This window comes from Ailuropoda melanoleuca, chromosome 12 (genome assembly GCF_002007445.2).
Source record: "Ailuropoda melanoleuca isolate Jingjing chromosome 12, ASM200744v2, whole genome shotgun sequence".
Taxonomy (NCBI): domain Eukaryota; kingdom Metazoa; phylum Chordata; class Mammalia; order Carnivora; family Ursidae; genus Ailuropoda; species Ailuropoda melanoleuca.
In genome coordinates, this window is record NC_048229.1 from 2,504,976 (window position 1) to 2,525,011 (window position 20,036).

Below are 20,036 nucleotides of genomic sequence, written 5' to 3' on the forward strand. Positions count from 1 at the left end.
GTGGTGCAGCAGCTCGGGGCTCCCAGGCAGGAGGAGGGGACACAGAGAAGCCCACCAGCTCTTCCTGCTCCCCTCAGAAGTGACACACGTCACTTCCACTCCCGCCGCCTCCGTGATTGGAGCCGTTTGCACGGACACATGACACCCCCGGAGGTGGGCAGTGTCAGGAGTGGGGGGACCCGAGGAATAGAACCGGGGTCCATCTCCGGGGACGCTCAGCCACCCCCCCCACCCTGCAGACTTCTTCGGAAAGGACCCGGAAGTCACACTGCACCCGGCAAAGGCATTCGCCTTCACCCTGCATCGTGTCCCTGCGTGCAGCCGGGAGACAATGTGTATCGGTCATTCGGACAAAGAGAGTCTAATAGAGGGGATTGCTAACTAGATATAAAGTGCGAGGTCCCTACTGAAAGGGGGAACAGAGACCCGGGGGTGCCTTGGAGGCAGCATGATACAGCAGCTGTCCCTCCACGCCCTGTGAGAACAGAGATGATGTCCCCTCGCACAGGTCACTGCTCTGCTGGTGTGGGTCCCTCTGAATGTGAAGAGGGACTGTTGGGCGTGGGACCCAGAGCTCTGAGGAGGAGGCCCTGGCTGGCGGCACCTTGTTCTGAGCAGCTGGGACCAGGCGGCTTCTGTGAGCGTCGGGAAGGGGGGTTCCCCAGACCAGCCGCTGCCCAGCAGCAGGTGAGGGCACTGGGGTGATGCCCTCGGGCCCCAGAAGGAAGCAGGTAGAGCCAGCCCTGCCTCCTCCAGCCTGGAGGCAGAGCCCAGAAAGGCACAGGGGGGGCATCAGACCTTTGCTTTGCGGGGTCGCCCCCACAGAGGCCAGCGGGCGGTGGGAGCTCCCGGACAGTGGCTGCCACGTTTGATTCCCCGTGGACCCATAGATGCATCTCCCGGGTCGCATTCCCACAGAAGGGAACTCACTGTGCTGGGCTCTGGGGCTGCCGCTCTGAGTGTGGGGGAGACACAGGCTCCGTGCCCCCCCGGGCTATGTCCCTGCAAGAGCTCCATGGACCGTGAAGGGAAAACGGACACTCAGGCCCAAAAGGACACGGCGTCCACTTCGTTCTGACCTTGGCTGCTCCTTCGGGGTCAAGAACATAGTGCGATCTGGAGGAGAAGGAAGAGGGAGATGCACATTTGGTAATTTCCAGAGCAGGCTGCTTGCTTCCGAGGACCATGAGGAGGTATTTTAAGGAAAGGCTGAGTGCAGGGGGTGCAGAATTCAACAGCTGCTGGCAGAACAGAAGTCGGTCCCCCTGGAGATGCTTTTCCCCAGGATTCCAGTTTTCCCTCTGTGTCTGTATTTTCGTCCGTGTGTATTTGCACGTGATTAATAGGGAGCTGTTTCTCCAGCTGTCCCAGGAGACACGTGAGAGTCTCCGTGCACGTGGCTCTGGCCTGCCCACTGTACCGTGAGCCATGAGCCCACGGTGATCCACGGCACTGGCCACATGCTAGGCTGTGTTGAGAATAAAGACAAGGGAGCATTCCCTGAGTGCCTTATTCCTTCCAACCCAGGGGAACACTGCAAGTGGGAACACAGGCTTGTGCAAAAGGGTTTGGTTTGGGTTTTAAAATAATAGAGGCTCCTGGGAACTTAAATTTAGGGTTTTAGAGGGAAAATTGGGCTATTACATACAGATGATTCCGAAGATGCCAGAGTACCCATGTTTGGTGTCATAGATAAGTGGCCCACGTGGGGCTGGGGAGGTGCCACTCGGATGCTCGTCCAGAAGGGGCTCTCCACTCTGCCCAGAAGCGTGAGCGGCTGAGCTCCCTGGGTCCCTCAGCTCTGAGCTGAGCTGTACTGTTCCTCTGGCAGCCACGGTGGAAGGATATTGAAGATGGTGGCATGAGGCCCCGGCTGTCTGCACCCACACATGGCTCCTCTCCTGGGAAGCCGGCCTTGGCCCCAGCCCCGGCCCCCTGGTGCAGCTGGGAGGGGTACACCATGTCTGCACTGGGCTGGACAGCCTCCCGTCTGTCCTGTGCCCCTCCCTGCTTCCTCCACAGGTGCTGCTGTCTGGTCAACCTTCTGTCTCCGGGTCCGCTCCTCAGAGAGCTCCATGGTCACACTGCGTGGTGTCAGGGAGAAGAGGGCCAAGACGTTCCACATACAAATCTCAGTGCTTTCCAGCCGTGCAAACCCGAACTGGTCACCCGATCGCGGGGTGCCTCGGTTTCCTGCTCTGCACAGTGGGCCTTGTGAGAACCCCGTCGTGCTGGGTGACTGTCAGGGATCACAAGTCCCTGCGTGTAAGCCCTTGGGAGGGAGCTGGTAGAGCTGTCCTGGGCGCCCACTCTCACCGCCGCCATGTGAAGCCCCACAGGGTGCTGCGGACCCCCTGCACACAGACCATCTCCAACCACGGTGGGAAAACCGGCTCTAGGGACGGGCTCAGGCCCCATAAGGAGATGCCCCAGCCCAGGGCTTACACGGCCATCGTCGAGTTTCCTACAATTCTGAGGCTGGAAATGCAAGGTCAGGGTGCCGGCTTTCTCCTGACGCTGCTGTCCTTGGGGACAGCCACCTCCTCCCTGTGCCCACATGTGGTCCTCCCTCTGCATGTGAGCACCCCTGGGCCTCTGCATGTCCTGCTTTCTCCCCACCACCAAAGGCCACATCTCATCACCTCTTTCAACGCCCTGTCTGCAAATTCAGTCCCATCCTGAGGTCCTGGGAGCCACGGCTTCCACAGATGGACTTGAGGGGCATGTGGGTGAGCCCCGTCAGGTGTCTGATGCACAGTCACCTCACTCCCTCTGTACACTGACCACCACGGCTCTTCGTCCTCCGTGTGTTCGCTGAAAACCTGCTTGTCCCTTGGCAGAAGCCCGTCTTCTTTGCATTAACAGACACCAATGAGGTTGGTTGCTTCCCGATAAATTAGCCTAGCCTGATAGGCTAGGTAAAGTTGTCTTCTGGTCAGTTAGCCCAGGGGAAAACATCCCTCATGGCTATGGGACACTGTGCCTCGGTTTCTTCCCTGGAGCATGGGACAGTAGTACCTACCCAACAGTCGTATGTGGAGGATTATGTGGAATTAGGTATTAGACGCTCAGCGTAGGGGTCTTGCATGTAACAAACAGCAACGATTAGACACTGCGTCTGTTGCCGCAACTATTAACAGTTTGATTTTTGTCCGGGATAAAGACTAATCTCAAATACATAATACCTAGCTTGAGAATTGGAAGGGAAAGAGAAAATATCAGAGAACATAAATGTTACCATGAATGTTGGTGATATTTAAATAAGGTTTGAACTCTTACCACATTCACAAAGAAAAGAGGAATGGCATTAAATTCACACAAGTGATGGATAGTGCACAGTGGAGTCAGAATTATTGAAGATACCTCACGATGGCAGAGCGTGGCTGGCTGGAAGCAGAGTCTAAAAGAGGGTCCAGTCCCCCCCAGATGGGTCCCTCACACCGTCAGGACTGGGCAAGCTCATTCAGAAGGAATGGGCAGGTCTTGTCCGCTCATCTGGACCCATCCGTGTGACCATTCAACTGGCGACAGTGTGAGAGAGGAAGGGGAACATGGGGGCCCAGGGATAGGACAAGTCCCGCCCATCTGGCTATTGCGGGGACCGCTGGATGTGAGTGGACCCAGGTGGGCTCTGGGGGTACCCAGCGGGTGTCTTCCCAACTCAGGGTGGGCCCAGTTTTCGGTCAGGTTGCCTGGGGCCAAGCATGGGCCAGCACCTTGTGCAGGAGGCTCAGTGAGGAACGCCCCAGGGGTCAGGCCTGTAAGCGGGGGACAGAGCAGGGAGAGCCATGCCCGGGTTAGTCTCCAGTGGCCACTGTGACAAATGACCATGAGCTTGCTGTCCTAAAGCAACAAGAATGCTTTCCCTATGGTTCTGGAGGCCAGAAGCCTGAATGATGCCCCCTCTGGGGCCCCAGGGAGGATCTGCTCCTGCTTCTTGGAGGGGCTGCTGGCAGCCGGCACTCCTGCCGGTATGACCACGTCCCTGCCACGTTGTCAGCCTCACCTACATGAGGCCTCCTCCTCTTCTGTCTGCCAGGTCTCCCTCTGTGTCTCTCTTACAAGGACGCTGATTGAATTTGCAGCCTGCCCCCATATCCAGGATAATCTCATCTCAAAATCTTTAACTGAAGACATCTGCCATGTGAGGCCCCCTCCCTCTCTTCTGTCTCTCCCTCTCCTTCCCTCTCTCTGGGGTATTTTCACACCACAGGCCCCTGTTTCTGCTTCCCCCAGACAGGCTGGCCCATACTCGGAAGCAACAAGGGGCGGGGAAGAGCAAGCAGGGCGGCAGCCCCCGACTCGCAGCCTGAGTGGTGTCACAGGCAGAGAAAGATCTCTGACACCCCCAGCCTGAGGGGCCCTCCCCCTGTGAAGATGGCAACAAGCAGGGCCCGGGGGTGCTCTCGTCCCAAACCGTGCGAGTATGAGCATCGGGACCCCCAGGCAGGTGTCCTGCCCCCCAACTCCCCAGCATTTAGGCTCTTGACACCCCCTTTCATTCACTGGCAGAGTCCTTCCTGTGTGGGACCTCACTCTATCCTCAGATCCCCTCCAGCCTCCCCAAAGCCTCCTCGGAGAGGAAGCCTGTAAGGCCGCGGGTCACTCCTCCCTGATTTTCATCTACTTGCTTTGCACGCCGTTTCCATCATTAGAGCACCATTAGCATGAGGCTGTGGGGGGGGAAGGGGTCCCCTAGGTTGGGCATTAGGGAAAGATGCTTGTTTATAACCAAGACCTCTGGCCCCCGGGTCATTTTGTGCTTTCAGGAATTAGGATCTTCCCAGCCCCCCCCTTATTATTTCATCTGCCTTCATGGGTCTTATTCACCCTGCCACAGCCCACGAAATCTGTGAATTTGGTGCATTCTTTTCTACTAATGCAGTCATCAGGACATGTCAGTGCATGTGGCTGGGTGGGGATAGCTTAGCTCACATGAAGGAACGTAACCTGGGGTTATCAGCGACTTCAAACGAGACAGCTGTGTTTGCCACCCGGTCTGCCTGCTGCCTGTCCCCGTGGCTTTGTGGGGGGCTCTGCACTCAGGGGCGCAGGCTGCTGGGCTCTCAGGCTGGGGTCACCACCACCAGCACTGCCAGCACCACGGAGAGGGACGGGAAGGTCCCTCTTGGGAAATTAAGTATTCCCATGAGGAGGTGACACGTGGCTCCTGCTCACAGCTTGTTGTCAAGATGGTCCCGTCCCTGTCCAACAACATGTGAGCTAGGACAGTCCCGCTGTGCACCCGAACAAGGGTTAGACGCTGCTGGCAAGCCATCGTGCTCCTTCCATGTGCAGACTCCGGCCGTGCATGGAAACCCAGAGGGTCACAGACCCTGCAGTCAGACACAGTTTGTGCTTTTATTACTTGCCATTAACACCTCTTGTGTGTCCAGACGCACACATGCATGTGAGCACATGCATGCACACAGTACACACATGCACACATGCTGCACACATGCACGAGAACATGCACGTGCATGCACCCACACATACACACCCGTGCACCCACATGTGCACACATGCACGCAATCACGCACATGTTTGTACTCACGAACACTAACACACATATGTGCATCCCGCACACATGTACACGACCATACACACATGCACACACCACACAGGAACCCACACGTGTGCACCCACACATGCACACTAACACATGCACACGCGCACCCTGCACATATGCACACGGCCATGCACACATGCACACGCATGCACACGGACATGTGCACGCACACGGCCATGCACACATGCACATACATGCACATACATGCACGTGGACATGTGCACGTACATGCACATGGACATACACAATGCACACACATGCACACACATGCGCATACATGCACATGGACATGTGCACATACATGCACACGGCCATACACACATGCACACACATGCACACACATGCACATACATGCACACGGACATGTGCACGCGCGTGTGCATACCTCTACCTCAGTGCCCCACCCAGTATCGCAGTCCCCCCCCCCAAAGGCGCTGCCGCTCCATCCGCCCCTCAAACGACACTGCTTAAGTGTGAAGTCCTGCCTCCCCTCCTCCTTTTACCAATGTCTAGCTCCTCCTTTTTCTTGTTACTTTGAAGAACAAACGCTGAATTTCAAAGCAAAACAAAACACGACAGGAAGACTTAGCTCTATATTCACAGTCTACCCCGGCACCTGCTCTGCTCCGCCTTCCCGGGGGGGATCGAGGTGGCAGGTGTGCCTGAGATGCTGTTTTACCTCCTTCTCCTAGAGCTCCTCCTTCAACAAGAGGCCCAGAAAGTTACATCCATGAAACCGCCCACAGCCCTGAAGACCAGTCTTACAAGCCTGACCTCCCTCCTTCCTCCTCCTCTGCCCGTCCTCATCTTCCTCCTCCCTCCCTCCACCTCTCCCTTCTTCTCCCTCCCCAAGTCAGTGACAATTCAGCCTGATTTTCTGGAAGACTTGAAAGAGAAAAACCCTGAGATTACGGGCCGACGGCAAGGAGAGCTGTGGCCAGGCCACGGTGGTGACACAGCCGCCGGAGCCGTTCCATTCGGCCTTTCAATCAGATTTAAGTGCTTTTGCTATTGGCAGACATTTAGGATGACAGCCTCCTGTGACTCATCAACGGGCCTGGGTCCACGTTTCTCTCCAGAGTTATTACAGATCCTCCCCGGACGCCGAGCCTCTCAGCGCCTCTTTGTGTGTTTTGTATCCTGGCTGCCTGACCGTAGAGATGAAACGGGCCTTCATTGGAAATGCTTTTTATGATGTGGGAACAACCTGATAATTTCAGCTTTGCTTTCTTCACGCCCCTCTGAGTGCTGGGGGGAGGAGCGCATCCTCTGCAAATCGAGCCCGCAGGGACCGTTCAGGCAGGGATGCTGCACCTGCAGGAGGAGGCAGTGGGGGGGCCTGGCTGGAAGTCTGGGCTTTGCGTTTCCAGCTGTGCGTCCCCGGAAAGCATTACCGAACATCTCAGGGCCTCAGACTGACCATCCATGAACCGAGGACAAAACCCCCTGCCTCCTGGGTGCTTGCACATGCTGAGACCACACGTGTCACACTCAGCTGATAGTCCAGGCACGTGGTAAGTGCTTGGTGAACACAGGTGCTCCCTCTACGCTCACTTCGGGCTTGTGCCCGTGTCCAAGGGCCACCAGAACACACCAGCACACGCCTGGGCTCCACATGGAGCATTCTGGAGGGCGGGCGCCAGAAAGCAGTTTCAGCGACCCGAGGAGCAGAGGTGCGCAGCTGCCCCCCCTCCCGAGGCTCAAGGGGGAGGCGCGTCCTTGCTTTTTCGAGCTTCTGGAGGTGCCTTCGTCCTGTCCTGCATCATCAGAGCCAGCAGCGTGGCGTCCCGCATGGCTGGCCTTCCTCTGCCACAGCCGCCAATCTCCTTCCACTTCCCTCTTGTGAGGGCGCTCAGATGACACTGGGGGCCCGCTCGGACAACCCCCGATTATCTGCCCATCTCAACATCCTTAACCGAACCACATCTGCAAAGTCCCTTTTGCCAGAAAAGGTCACACTGACAGGTTCCGGGGACTCAGGACCTGACATCTTTGGGGCCATGAATTAGCCTAGCATACTTACCCAGGTCTCGTTCAGGATGAGAAGGAACGCCCCTGGATTGCTGGAAAACAGACAAAAGGAGGTGGTCCCTCCACCGCACTTGGTTCTCTCAGACACCAACAGGGAGGAGCAGTCTTGTATGGGGCAGGAGCTGTGACCACGGGGAAGTGCCCAGTCTCGGGCTGCTCGGAGGATGGCATGAGCTAACATGTGCCTCCGTCTCCCTGTCTGGAGTGCAGAGCCCGGACACGGACTTAACTGGGGAGGAGGAGGGAGGGAGTTGAGGCAAGATAGGGCACACAGAAGACACACCAGCAGGAGGTAACGCCCCTGCTGGGCAAGTGGGGAGAAATCCCATGGGACTCAGTAAGGAACCATGAAGAGTATAGGTCACATCTGCCCCCACGACTGAGATGGGAGGTTCTCTGCAGAAATCCATATGGGAGCAAAAGAACACATGATGCTCAGATGAGAGAAACCGAGCAGGGTTATTTCCATGAAACTAGCCTCAGCCTGCCCTGCAGGAGGCCCTCGGGGGGGTGGCTGTGCACACAGCATCCCTCCTCCAGGCACACCAGAGGCCAGCAGGCCAAGAGGCTGAGGGCACGGCTCCTGACACCTAAGGGCCATCTGCCAGAGGAAGTGCTGCATGCCTGCGGCGCCTGGGGTGGGGGGTCTGTGTGCAAACTGGAAGAAGGGGTCCCAGGAGAAGCGGTCAGACAGCCACAGCATCTGCGCAGCCGAAAGCAGAGAGCAGTGTCCACCGTAGGGCTCATCCCTCAAAGAGCGAGGGTACTTCCCCTCGCCTCTTCCACCATCTCTGCTCTTCCGCCCGATGGGGTACCCTAAGGTCTCACCGCCCTCCCATCTCCTCTTCCAGGTGTCCGACAGATGTGACTACGTCTTCGTCAACGGGAAGGAAATGAAAGGCAAGATGAACGTGGTGGTGAACTTCACCTACCAGCACCTGAGCAGCCCCCTGGAGATGACCGTGTGGGTGCCCCGGCTCCCGCTGCAGATCGAGGTCTCGGACACCGAGCTTAACCAGATCAAGGGCTGGAGGGTGCCCATCGTCTCCAACAAGAGGTGGGTGTGCTTGTCACGACTCCCTATTAGAGACCCGAGTCGAATATGCTTCCGCTAAAAACACATACTTGCCAGGTAGCTGACTCCAGGCATGACTGGATCCAGGGATTCAAATGGCACCTAGGACGCAGTCTGTCCCCACCTCTGGGGCTGGCTTGCTGTGTGTTGGCTCGTCCTCTACCAGCTTTTCTCATGGAGTTGCAGACTTGCAGAAAGTGCATCCTCTCTTCCCCAGTGGCTCCAGCAGAGGTCCCGGAGTTACACGAGCCTCGCTTGGGCTGTGTGCCCATGCCCGATGCAGTCACTGTGTCGAGGACATAGAGCACACTGTCTGTCCAGCGAGACCTTAGCGCAGTCCCCTGGCAGGAGCCAGACCACCCGGAAGAGGTCAACCCCACCAGAACTGAAGGGTCAATACCAGAAGAGACCAGTGGATTCTGGGAAGGCACGAAAGACAGAGGTCCCCTAGAGAGACCTGGGAGCAGGCTCTGGCTGACCTGGGCAGCCGCTCCGTGCCCCCAGCCCAGAAGCTCTGAGATTGCTTGGTCTCGGGGAGGTGAAGTGAGAAGCCTGTCACCCGTGTGCCTGATCCTTTACTCTGAGGTGTCTGCTAGAGGGACAGGTGTCCTTTATCCACACAGGCCACCAGGTACCAGGGGAGTAGCAAGAGGTCAGCCTCTTTGTTCAGAGAATCTATCATCTTGGAGAAACCCATGACCAAGGACTGCATGCCAGCCACCTGCTGAAAGTCGCAAGTGAGCACATGCGGAATTAGACAAGGGAGCACTCCTGGTGTCTATGCTCAGCAGGGAGGACAGCTGGCACTCTTGTGCCCTGGGGTAGGGGACAGCTTCGAGAATGCAGGCTGTGGGTCCCACGTGTGGTTGGAAGATGGTTTCGGCAGTGACCCTCTCCTTAGTGGTGGGGGCCTCCGCCACTGAGCTGGCGGGACCCTCTCCTTAGCTGCGGGGTCTCGGCCACTGAGCTGGCGGGTGGGGCTAGGAGTGGTTATTGAAGCTGCAGGGCGGGCAGCTGCTGGGAGGACGTGCCGCAGGACTGGCTGAGTCTGATGGTGGCACATCGCAGTGTCACGGCTGTCCAGCTCAGTTCCGGCCACAGAACCAAGCTGATGCTCAGATGGAGACTGCGATGTGCCAGAAAGGGCTGGCTGGATGGAAGGCGTCAGACACGAGGGGAACAGCTGACATCTACCCCCGAGCCAAGCCATCCCGGTCCCTTCTGTGCTTACCGTCACACTACCTTGAGTTTGAGACTGACCCCTCGCGCGCTGGTTTATGGGGCTATGGGGGTCATCCACAGCCCTATCAGATTAGTCACTCATGCTGCACAGTGTAATGATGAGTCCCCAAACTTAGGGGCTTAACGAAGACGCGTACGATCTCACAGTGACGGTCTCACCATATCTCTGAATCGGGCACACAGGCATGGCTTAGCGGGGTCTCTCACAGACGCCAGTCTGGAGCTCGGGTGGGGAGGGCTCTGCCTCCAAGCCCACGTGCTGGTCGGCAGCCCTGGTTCCTCGTTGGCTCTTGCTTTAGCATATGGGAAGCTCTATGGGGCTGCTCACAGTGCGGAGGCGTGCTTCCTCAGAGCAAGCAAGAGAAGAACCAAGGAAAGACTACCAGGCAAGACAGATGTCACAGTCTTTCTTAAAGCCGAATCCTGGACGTGACATCCCCTAACTTTGGCTGTAATCTTGCCCTGGAAGAAGGTTACCAGGCGCAGCTCGCACTCAAAGGGAGGGGATTCCGCCAAGTGCATTCCGGGAGGTGGGGCTCTGGGGACACCTCAGAGCTCTGCTGACCACACCAGCCCCTTCTGATGGTCAGGACCTGTGTCACACCTGTGGTCAGGTATTTGGGTATCACCTGAGTTCTCTCTGAGCCCCACCAGGCTGGGCTCACTGCCCGCTCGCCTTTGCAGCCCCTGCCGTTGGCCCAAGTCAGTACCGATAACCTGACCTGACCGTTTGACAGGCCGGTTCGGGACAGCGAGGAAGAGGAGGACGACGACAGGAGGGGGGGTCGTGGCTGCACACTCCAGTACCAGCACGCCATGGTGCGGGTCCTGACGCAGTTCGTGGCTGAGGCGGCGGACCGTGGCGGGCACCTGGCCCACCTGCTGGGCTCAGACTGGCAGGTGGACATCACAGAGCTGGTGAATGACTTCATGCAGGTGGAGGAGCCCCGCATCGCCAAGCTGCAGGGGGGACAAGTCCTGATCGGCCAGGAGCTTGGGATGACCACCATTCAGGTAAGCAGCCCCAGGGCAAGGACCCTCTATGTCCCTGCTTCTTCTCCGCCCAGATGAGGATTGTTTGTCATTGCTTAGGACATCTATTTCTAGAGCGATGCAAACTGTCGCCTAAATAACGTTAAGTGTAAGGATGTGACAAGAGTCTTGAATTCCTCACTTCCTGCATTTGACAAGCGCTGGACAGCTTCTCTGTATGGGTCATGTTTGAAAGCCCAGTACACTGTCTGTCTCCATGCCATGCTGGGTGTTAGGGTCGTGAGGAGAAGGCTCTGGGCGTGAGCTGGCCTCCTGGGAGCCGTGGGCATGGGCACGGCCAGCAGCTTCTCGCTGAGCCCTCTGCCCCACTGACCATCATCCCGTGTCACAGCGTTCCATCCCGCCGTGATGCCATGCTGTTTCAAGCCCCACCCCAGGCCCCGTGAAAACAGGGCGTCTCAGAAACGAGCCGAGGAGAGGAACAAAGTTATTATGCCCCTCACGGTCTTGGGGGCACCAGCAGCCGGGAACGGATGGAGGAGGAACAGGGTACAACACTGGGTTTTGGAACAGATACTCCCCAAAAATGCTGTTCCAGGAGGCCCCTTGGGTTGAGTCACCTACCTCCTGTCTTCAAAGAAATACGATTGTTCAGTAGCTGCCCCCGCTGGGGCTACTAGCCTGTCAGTGGGATTTCTGACACAGCCGCGTGCGAGGAAGCCTTGTCAGTGAAAGTATTGGATTAAGCAAGATTTAAAGCATATCTGCTCTGGAAAATTGGCTAGTATTTAAAAGAGATCATTTTACTCAAGGAGGAAAATAGATGGGTGTGAAGTGACCCAGGGGTCCCATGCTCCAATGATCTCTAAGACCGGAGAAGGTGACAGTGAGCAAAGCAGGCTGGGCGTGAGCTGGAAGACAGCAGCTCACTTGGGCCCCAAGTGCTGGGAACACAATAGGGGCCAGTGAGGAGTGCTGCGAGGGCGGTGCCGCCAAAGGAAATGCAAATCTAGCACGCTCAGATGTTGCAACTTTTCCGGAAAAGCGAGAACTCTTTTGTATGAAATCCTCTGATTTTTTTAAAGGGTGGCCATTAATTCCATTTTGAAGTTTTATTTACATCAAACAAAACCTATCTGTCCCCCTAGACAAGAGCTTGAAAGCTCCGTGATTGACTTTCAGTTGGAAGATCTAAACCAAAGAGCTAAATTCCAACCATCTGTCCACAGGCTAAACTGACGCCCGGGGACGGGAACCAGGGGCGGCATTAACCACTGTGCCCCTGTGCTGGCGTTGGCCAGGGCTTAGGGCCGGGGACGTGGGCCGGCTTCCCACGCATTCAGCGTGGACACTGTCCTGGTGGGGCAGCGAGTCCTGAAACCCTTTGCTTTATTCCCGCTGAACCCGCCTGAGCTATAAACTTGCTTGTCCGCTTCCTTCTGGGGACTCGTAACTCACGCTCACTGCCATTCAAATTGTGCAGACCAGACTCAGAGACCGAAGGTGGTATTTGGATAGAATTACGGAGCTCGATACACAAATTTCGGGGGTCCTGGGAAAACTGCCATCTCGACATACGTCTTCATAAATATCATACCTCCTCGCAGAGAGAAGCATGTCAGGAACGTGGGTTAAAGGAAGCTGGAAGCCGTGTCATCCAGGGTTAAGGCTGAGGGTTCGTGGGGAGCAAAGTCAACCCTTCAGACTTGAGTGAGGGGTGAGCAGGACAGGGATTCCACAAAAGTAGGATTTCCTCTGCAGGGTCTAAATGGAGCGTAAGCTTGGTTTCCCCGGGACGCCACAGGTGTCCGCAGGAGCAGTGAGACTCGGGGATGTTGGCGTTGATGGTGTGGACTCGCAGCTCTGTTTACTGGGGATGCAAGCTGATCTCCCAGATGCTCGGTGTTTCCCAAGGTATGGGTTCCCACGTGTGCTGTCGTGACACACGGGGTGACTCAGGTGACACGTGGACCAGAGGTCTCCCCTCAGCCACACACGTGTGTGAGAGAAACACGGAAATACGTAACTAGGGCGTCAAAATCATTTTTCCTTGCTTCTGTGAAGTTTCTTAAACCAATTATTTAAGTAAAATAACTAAATAAAATACACACGTGCACAAATAATAGAAAATGGTTGTGCAGTACAAGAATCATGCAGCAAGCCCTCAGTGAATGACAGTGTTAATTCCTCCTCTGCCTGGGGGTCCTGGGGTCATCTGTAGAGTGGGGTGGGGCGTCAGGTCCCCCCCATCTGCTGCCAGACACCGTCTTGCTGTTGCTTTAAAAATACATCATATCTTCACAAGAGAGATACGTTTTTGGAAGAAGACATGAGTGGGAAAGACCCATTTCTGTTCATTCTGACTCATTCATCTGGCTCTACGAGCATCATTTGTGCCATGGGAGGAAACTCTGGGACCACAGAAAGCTTTTCCTTCCATGTTGGTTCTGCCTTTCAGATCCTGTCGCCTCTGTCAGACGCCATCTTGGCAGAAAAGACCATCACCGTGCTGGATGAGAAGGTGACCATCACGGACCTCGGGGTCCAGCTGGTGACAGGGCTGTCACTCTCCCTGCAGCTCAGCCCAGGGAGCAACAGGGCCATCTTTGCCACTGCGGCAGCTCAAGAGCTTCTGCAAAGGCCCAGACAGGTATGGAGGTGGGGCTGGGGTCACACAGCAGGTGGGTCAGGCATCTGGAGGAGTCACATGTGGGGCCAGGTCACATGTCAGGTGGGGTTATTCAATGAGCGGGTCACACATCATGCGAAGTCAGTGGAGTGGGGTGAGGTCACACATTAGATCAGGCTATCCGTCTGGTGGAGTCACTAATCGGGGGTCCCCCAGAACAGTGGGGTCCCACGTCATGGGTCTCTCAGCCTGAAAGGGGTTTGAGAGGCAGGCAACTCTCTGGCACGTGCTTCCTAGCTCCCCTAAACAGAGCTGCAAGAAAAAAAAAAGGTTGCCCAGGGTCCAGGATCATAGGCCTCCAGGAGATGAGGGACTGGACAAGGACACCACTCCATTAACCACAGTGCCGGAGTCACCTGGGCCGTCTCACACTCTTCCGCTGCCCCCGCAGCCCCAGGGAGGTGGAGTGGCCTCCGGGGAGGTGCCCACGGGCTGCTGCCGTGTCCCTGAAAGGAAAGTGGGGTAGCAGGTCTGGGGCGCTGGGAGGTCGAGTCACTCTCGCCAGGCTTACGGTTTAGCTCAGGACGGAAGTGAGGACCCCGTGGGGATGTCCGCCAGCATCGCCCTTCTCTGAACGGGACACCGTGCACTGACGCTGACCTGCGCGGATGTGTGTGTGGATGCGACGGTTCCCGACGGGCGCTGGAAATAGGACATGCGCAACTGTCACATGGGCTCCTCCCTCGTTAGAGGAGAGTAAGCTTTATTTTCTAGAGGGATGTGGAGTCTCGGGTGAACCTTGCTGAGCAACAAGACAGTGGCCTCCAGCTGCCGATTCTTGATTCTCTCTGCGCCTCGTGAAGCGGGACTGTCCTCCCGCAGGGCTGCTGGAGGGCCTCCAGCCCAGGTGGGGGGTTTCCTGGCAGCTTCCCTTCTGGGTGGGGATGCTTACTGGCAGGTGTCCCCCGGCACCCGCTCCCCCGGCACCGCTGAGGCTGCAACCGTGCTCTGAGCTGAGCCGGACTCATCCCAGGACACACAGAACCCTCCTGTTCCCCAGCCTGCACCCGTCCCTCTGCGCTCCGCGGCCTGTGTTCGCTTACGCTCTGCCTCTTTGCCATGGCCTTTGTGTGCAGAAGCTTGGATTATAAAACACTTAACGTGGATGATTCCAGTAAGAAATATGAATTCTTGCCAAAGACAAGCCTCCTTTTTCTCAGGACGGGATGCCATCCAGGAGGCAAGGCACAGATAACAAAGGAGAAATAACCCGGGGCTGATTTCTGTCTTCATGGGGTGATAAAAGCAGGGGACCGCCAACCAGGAGTTAAGGAAGCAAGAAGACACGGTTAGAATAAGACCAAAGAGCTAACCCATTTGCGACATGCAGAGCTGAGCACGCTCCCCTGCGGGCAGCTCCGTACTTGGTCTGGATGGCCCTTAGTCCCTGCGTGCACTTGGCTCTGACATTTCAGTCTCAAGAAATCCAATGGCGTTTGAGTCTCCTGCTCTGATTTCCTGGCGGATTGGAAGAGCCTGGTGAGTCGGTGTCACGTCCAGGGGCTCTCGGGATGCGTCTTGGCANGTTAGAATAAGACCAAAGAGCTAACCCATTTGCGACATGCAGAGCCGAGCACGCTCCCCTGCGGGCAGCTCCGTACTTGGTCTGGATGGCCCTTAGTCCCTGCGTGCACTTGGCTCTGACATTTCAGTCTCAAGAAATCCAATGGCGTTTGAGTCTCCTGCTCTGATTTCCTGGCGGATTAGAAGAGCCTGGTGAGTCGGTGTCACGTCCAGGGGCTCTCGGGATGCGTCTTGGCAGCGTTCTGCAATTAGCGGCTGGCCGGAGCCAACGCCTGACGGTCGCCGTGTTTCCTGGCGGTGCTGAAGAAGGAGNAGCCTGGTGAGTCGGTGTCACGTCCAGGGGCTCTCGGGATGCGTCTTGGCAGCGTTCTGCAATTAGCGGCTGCCGGAGCCAACGCCTGACGGTCGCCGTGTTTCCTGGCGGTGCTGAAGAAGGAGCAGGAGCTCCCTTCCGGTCACATTCCTCCTTCCAGACACCAGACAGCACCGGGGTAAACCTGGCTCCGGTCATGCTCAGGGGCTCTTTAGTTGCCAGAAAGAGAAATCCAGTCAAGCGAGCTTGAAACATGAGGGATCTGTTACCAGAACTGGGGGCTCCCCCAGACCCCAGTTGTGGGAACTCGGGAGAGGCAGGGTCTCGGCAGTCTCTCCAGCCCACACTCCCTGCCCTGTGCCTTCCTTCTGCTGAATTTCTTTTTCTTTCCCTGTACTAATGCTGGGCACAAGCATTTGCTTATCCCTGATCCATTGTGGTGGCTCCAAGGTGGGCTCCACCCCCCAGTTTTATGTGAGTCCCCATGCATCTTCCTGCAGCTCAGGCTTCCACCCTCTCTGTCTTATTTCAAATTTTTGAGAGAGAGAGAGAGAGATTCACTGGCTCAGAGCTGCTGAGATGAACGGCTCTGAAGGCTACCTTGTGCCCCCTTGCCCCCAGTCCGGTCCGCTGTGGCGCCGTGGCCAGGAGTGCGGGCGCACGTGTCTCTCCAAGCTAGTCATCTTCCCGGGCTTGGGGTGGAGCAGGTTCTCTGAGATCTGGGGGAGGGAGGGAACAACGGGCGCACCAGTTCGCAGTCCAGCACAATGACCTCTTCCTTGAAATTAAAGGCTCACATTCAATCAGAGAGTATCTCCTCTATTACGGTCTGCCTGGTCCAACCAGTGCCAAGGAGAGTTGATCCAAAGCAACAAAGCAAAAAGGCAAGAGATAGAGATATGTGCAGACCTTGGCCCTGGCCACTCCCTGGTCTCCCCGTCTCCCCCGCTGGTTGAGGGGACAGAGGGTGGCAGACACAGTCCACGTAGAGTGCGTGTCTCCCTGGCTGGCGTAACTCCCTGTCTCTGAGTCAACACTGCGTCTGGAAACCCGTACAGACCCGCCCCCGTAGACCCAGGCGCAGCAGGAGCAACAGCACCGAAGCCTGCGGCACGTCTGGTGCCCCTGTCCGGACCAGGAGCTGTAATCTCCATTGTGAGTAATGAGCGGAGACTGAGGATGAAAGCAGCTTAAAAGTTATGTCATAAATATTTTCCCCTGAAATGTGTGACACTCGTGAATGATCCCACTAAGCAGGCACACCCTTTGACGTGCAATTTGCGGTTCCACATAAGCAGACCTTGCACCCCTAAAAGCCCCGTCTTTCTTTCGACCCCTCGGGGAAGAAAAGCAGATCTTCTAATGGGGCATTTAGCATGGGCCCCGCTTCACTCTCATGTCAAGGCCGTGCTTGTGTTCTTTGGTTTCCCACCTCCAAATGCACTGGTTTTCTTCCATGACCCTCGTGCGCCCGGTCTCTTAGCCTTGCTCTGCTGAAAAGGCGTTCCTTTGTTCTTGCTGTATGATTTTCGCCACGAATGTCTACTGCACAAAGACCTGGTGTCCTTGAGCCCTGGGGCCTGTGCTCATTGACTTATTTTATTCAACAGGAAGCGGCCATCAGTTGCTGGGTCCAGTTCAGTGATGGTTCCATCACTCCCTTGGATATCTACGATGGGAAAGACTTCTCCTTGATGACCACCTCCCTGGACGAGAAGGTGGTCTCCATCCACCAAGACCCCAAATTCAAGTGGCCTATCATCTCTGCGGAAGCCGAAGGGCAGGGTGCTCTGGTAAAGGTCGAAATGGTCATCAGTGAATCGTGCCAGAAATCCAAGCGGAAGAGCGTGCTGGCTGTGGGAACAGCCAACATCAAAGTTAAGTTTGGCCAAAATGATGCGAATCCCAACACCAGCGACAGCAGACACACTGGGGCAGGAGTTCACCTGGAAAATAACGTCAGTGACAGAAGACCCAAAAAACCCTTGCAAGAATGGGGGAGTCAGGGGGGACAGTATTACAGCAGTTCTTCCATGGGCCTCATGGAAGGAAGAGGGTCGACGACAGAGAGGTCAACCTTCCAGAGAAAGAACGGCCGAGGAAGCCTTCTAGATGATGACAGCCACCTGCAGACCACCCCCATCGACCTCACCAGCTTCCCGACCCAGGGGGACCTGCCCAGAAGCGACGGGGAAGCGGACGAGAGTGGCCTCACGCAGGCATCCAAAGGGCTGAGCGACTTGGAGATCGGCATGTACGCTCTGTTGGGGGTCTTCTGCCTGGCCATTTTGGTCTTCCTGATAAACTGTGTGGCCTTTGCACTGAAATACAGGCACAAACAGGTTCCCTTCGAGGAGCAAGAAGGTCTGAGTCACTCCCACGACTGGGTCGGGTTGAGCCACCGCTCCGAGCTGCTGGAGAACCACATCGACTTCGCATCCTGCCAGGAGGAGCAGATCACTGCCATTGACAGGGGCATGGATTTCGAAGAGAGTAAGTATCTCCTCCTCGGCACAGACTCCCAGAAGAGCATCAACGGGCCGCTGTTCCAGGGTTCGGGCCCCACCGTTGCAGACGGGAAGGGTCAGAAGAGCGAGCCCCCGACGTCCCCTACCTCAAAAAGGAAAAGAGTAAAATTTACCACCTTCGCCACCATCCCCTCGGATGAAGGATGCCCCACCATGAACTCCATACTGACCAGCGGTGAGGACATGAGCTGGGTCTGCCAGGATCTGGACCCCGGGGAAAGCAGACAGCCCCACGGCTGCATGGAAAGGTTACGCGAGGATGTGTAAGCCAGACGCTCGCAGACATGGGTTCTCGCTCACCTCTCAGCCTTTAATTTGGGGATGTGCGGCAAGGGCACCCCCGGGAAAGGAGTGAAGTGACAGGACAGGATAAGAACGCCCCTATCAGCACAGCCCTGGCAGATGGCGCCGGCTCGGCTGGGGTGGCCCCATGTCGGGATCGAGGCTCACATTCTGGCATCCGGTGTCTCGGCCGGTGTTAAGGGGCGGATTGTGCATGGCACGATTTGTAGAACTTGGAAGAAAAATGAGTTCTGAATCACTGAGCTTCTGAGAGGTCCTGGGAAGAGCAGCCCCCCTCTGTCCCTCACTCTCTTTCTCTGTGGAATCAAAGCCCTTTGGGTACAGTGACCACGTGGGTCCATAACTCAGTATTGCAGACTCCGGGAGAACCCTGGAGGGAGGGCAAGTGGATGGACGGGAGGCAGTGAGTCATCTGAGCCAGGATGTGCAGCCCGCCGTGGGTGGGACCAGGGGCCACGTCCAGAGAGCGGGGAGCGCCTGGGGGGGGCGTCATCGCGGAGTGTCATCGCCCAAAGACCAGCGCGGCCTCTTGACTGACCAGGAGCTGCTGACAGGGACAGAAGGGGCCCACGTGGGCAAATAGGCCACGGATATCTTTGTAAGGAGAGGCCGAGAGCAAAGGAGCAGCCCCCTGGGGGATTCGGAACATCCCTTTATTTGTGAACTAGGGATATGGGGCACAGAATGTCAACCTGGTTCAAGGAACTGGGCTTTTTCGGGCAAGTCCACTGTGCTCCAATGTGCACTCCTCTCCCCACCAGCTGTCTAAGAGCCATCGCTCGCTTGTGGGCATGGGGGACTTTTCCAGCATCCCCCCCCCACCTCTGTGGCCGGTCGGTCAACTCCAGTGGCTCCACCAGGTGAACATCACTCATGTCCTTTCCTTGAAGAGGCTGGTCTTTCAGGATTCGCGGTTCTTGCGGTGAATTCGACACCAAGGGACACTCATCCCCCTGCGCCTCTGGGAAGATGAGGGAGCCGTTTTGTGATGGCCCTGCGGACGGCCACACCGGGTCTCCCGTCCAAGGCTGCAGAGACAAATGTGGACGAAGGTGGAGTGCACGGCCGGGGAGAGCCAGGGCCCTGCTGTGCCGCAGGGGGCCGGGCAGGAAGCCTGTCCTCACCCCTGTGCGGGCTTGGACCCTTGGAGGGACGGAGGTGCCCGCACTTGGGGGAGAGAGGGCGGCCCCAGTCTGTCCTGAGGGCTTTAACATTGTTGCTTGAAGTCAGAATGACTCTGAATGTCTCCCGAACCCCTGGACACATGGGAAGCCACTAAGGTAGGGGGAGAGATGAGTGGATTCCTGCCCCGGCTCGAGCTCCTGCCAAGGCGGGGAAGGGCAGCGGGACCCCTGGCAAGGAGAGCCGCGGAGAAGCAGGGTGGGTGGCAGGGGAGGGGGGGAGCTCTCTCTCCTCTGTCATTTTCTGTTTCTCTGCTTTGAGATGCTCTTCTTTGGTTTCTCTCTTTCTCTGTGTGTCTCTCTGTCCCTGTGTCTCCCTGACTCTATTTCTCTGCTTCCCCTGTGTCCCTCCCTCCCTTTCTTTCTTCTTCTTCTCCTCCTCCCCTCCTCCTCCTCTCCCCCACAGCCCTCCTTAATGCATATAATTGAATTCTCCTTGGATCATGGGTGTCCCTTCCTCCAGCTTATCCTTCCCACCTTAGTACTCCCCCCAACTGAGGTGCTCCCCTTTTGCTCTAAGCCTGGGATTCCAGAAGCTGTAAGCCACCTGCTCCTGTCCCCGAGTTGACTCACCGTGTCTGGTGGGGC

The 20,036-nt window shown here is 56.8% G+C and overlaps 1 protein-coding gene across 1 annotated transcript in view; it reads left to right on the forward strand.

Moving 5' to 3' along the window:
- Positions 1-19,717, forward strand: part of TMEM132D (transmembrane protein 132D) — a 540,026-nt gene extending 520,309 nt beyond the window's left edge. The window contains exons 6-9 of the mRNA XM_034639208.1: positions 8,452-8,657; positions 10,655-10,931; positions 13,369-13,560; positions 17,047-19,717. Coding sequence (XP_034495099.1) covers positions 8,452-8,657; positions 10,655-10,931; positions 13,369-13,560; positions 17,047-18,231 — 1,860 coding nt within the window. The 3' untranslated portion in view covers positions 18,232-19,717. The remainder of the gene's footprint in view (positions 1-8,451; positions 8,658-10,654; positions 10,932-13,368; positions 13,561-17,046) is intronic.
- The last annotated feature ends 319 nt before the right edge of the window (positions 19,718-20,036 follow it).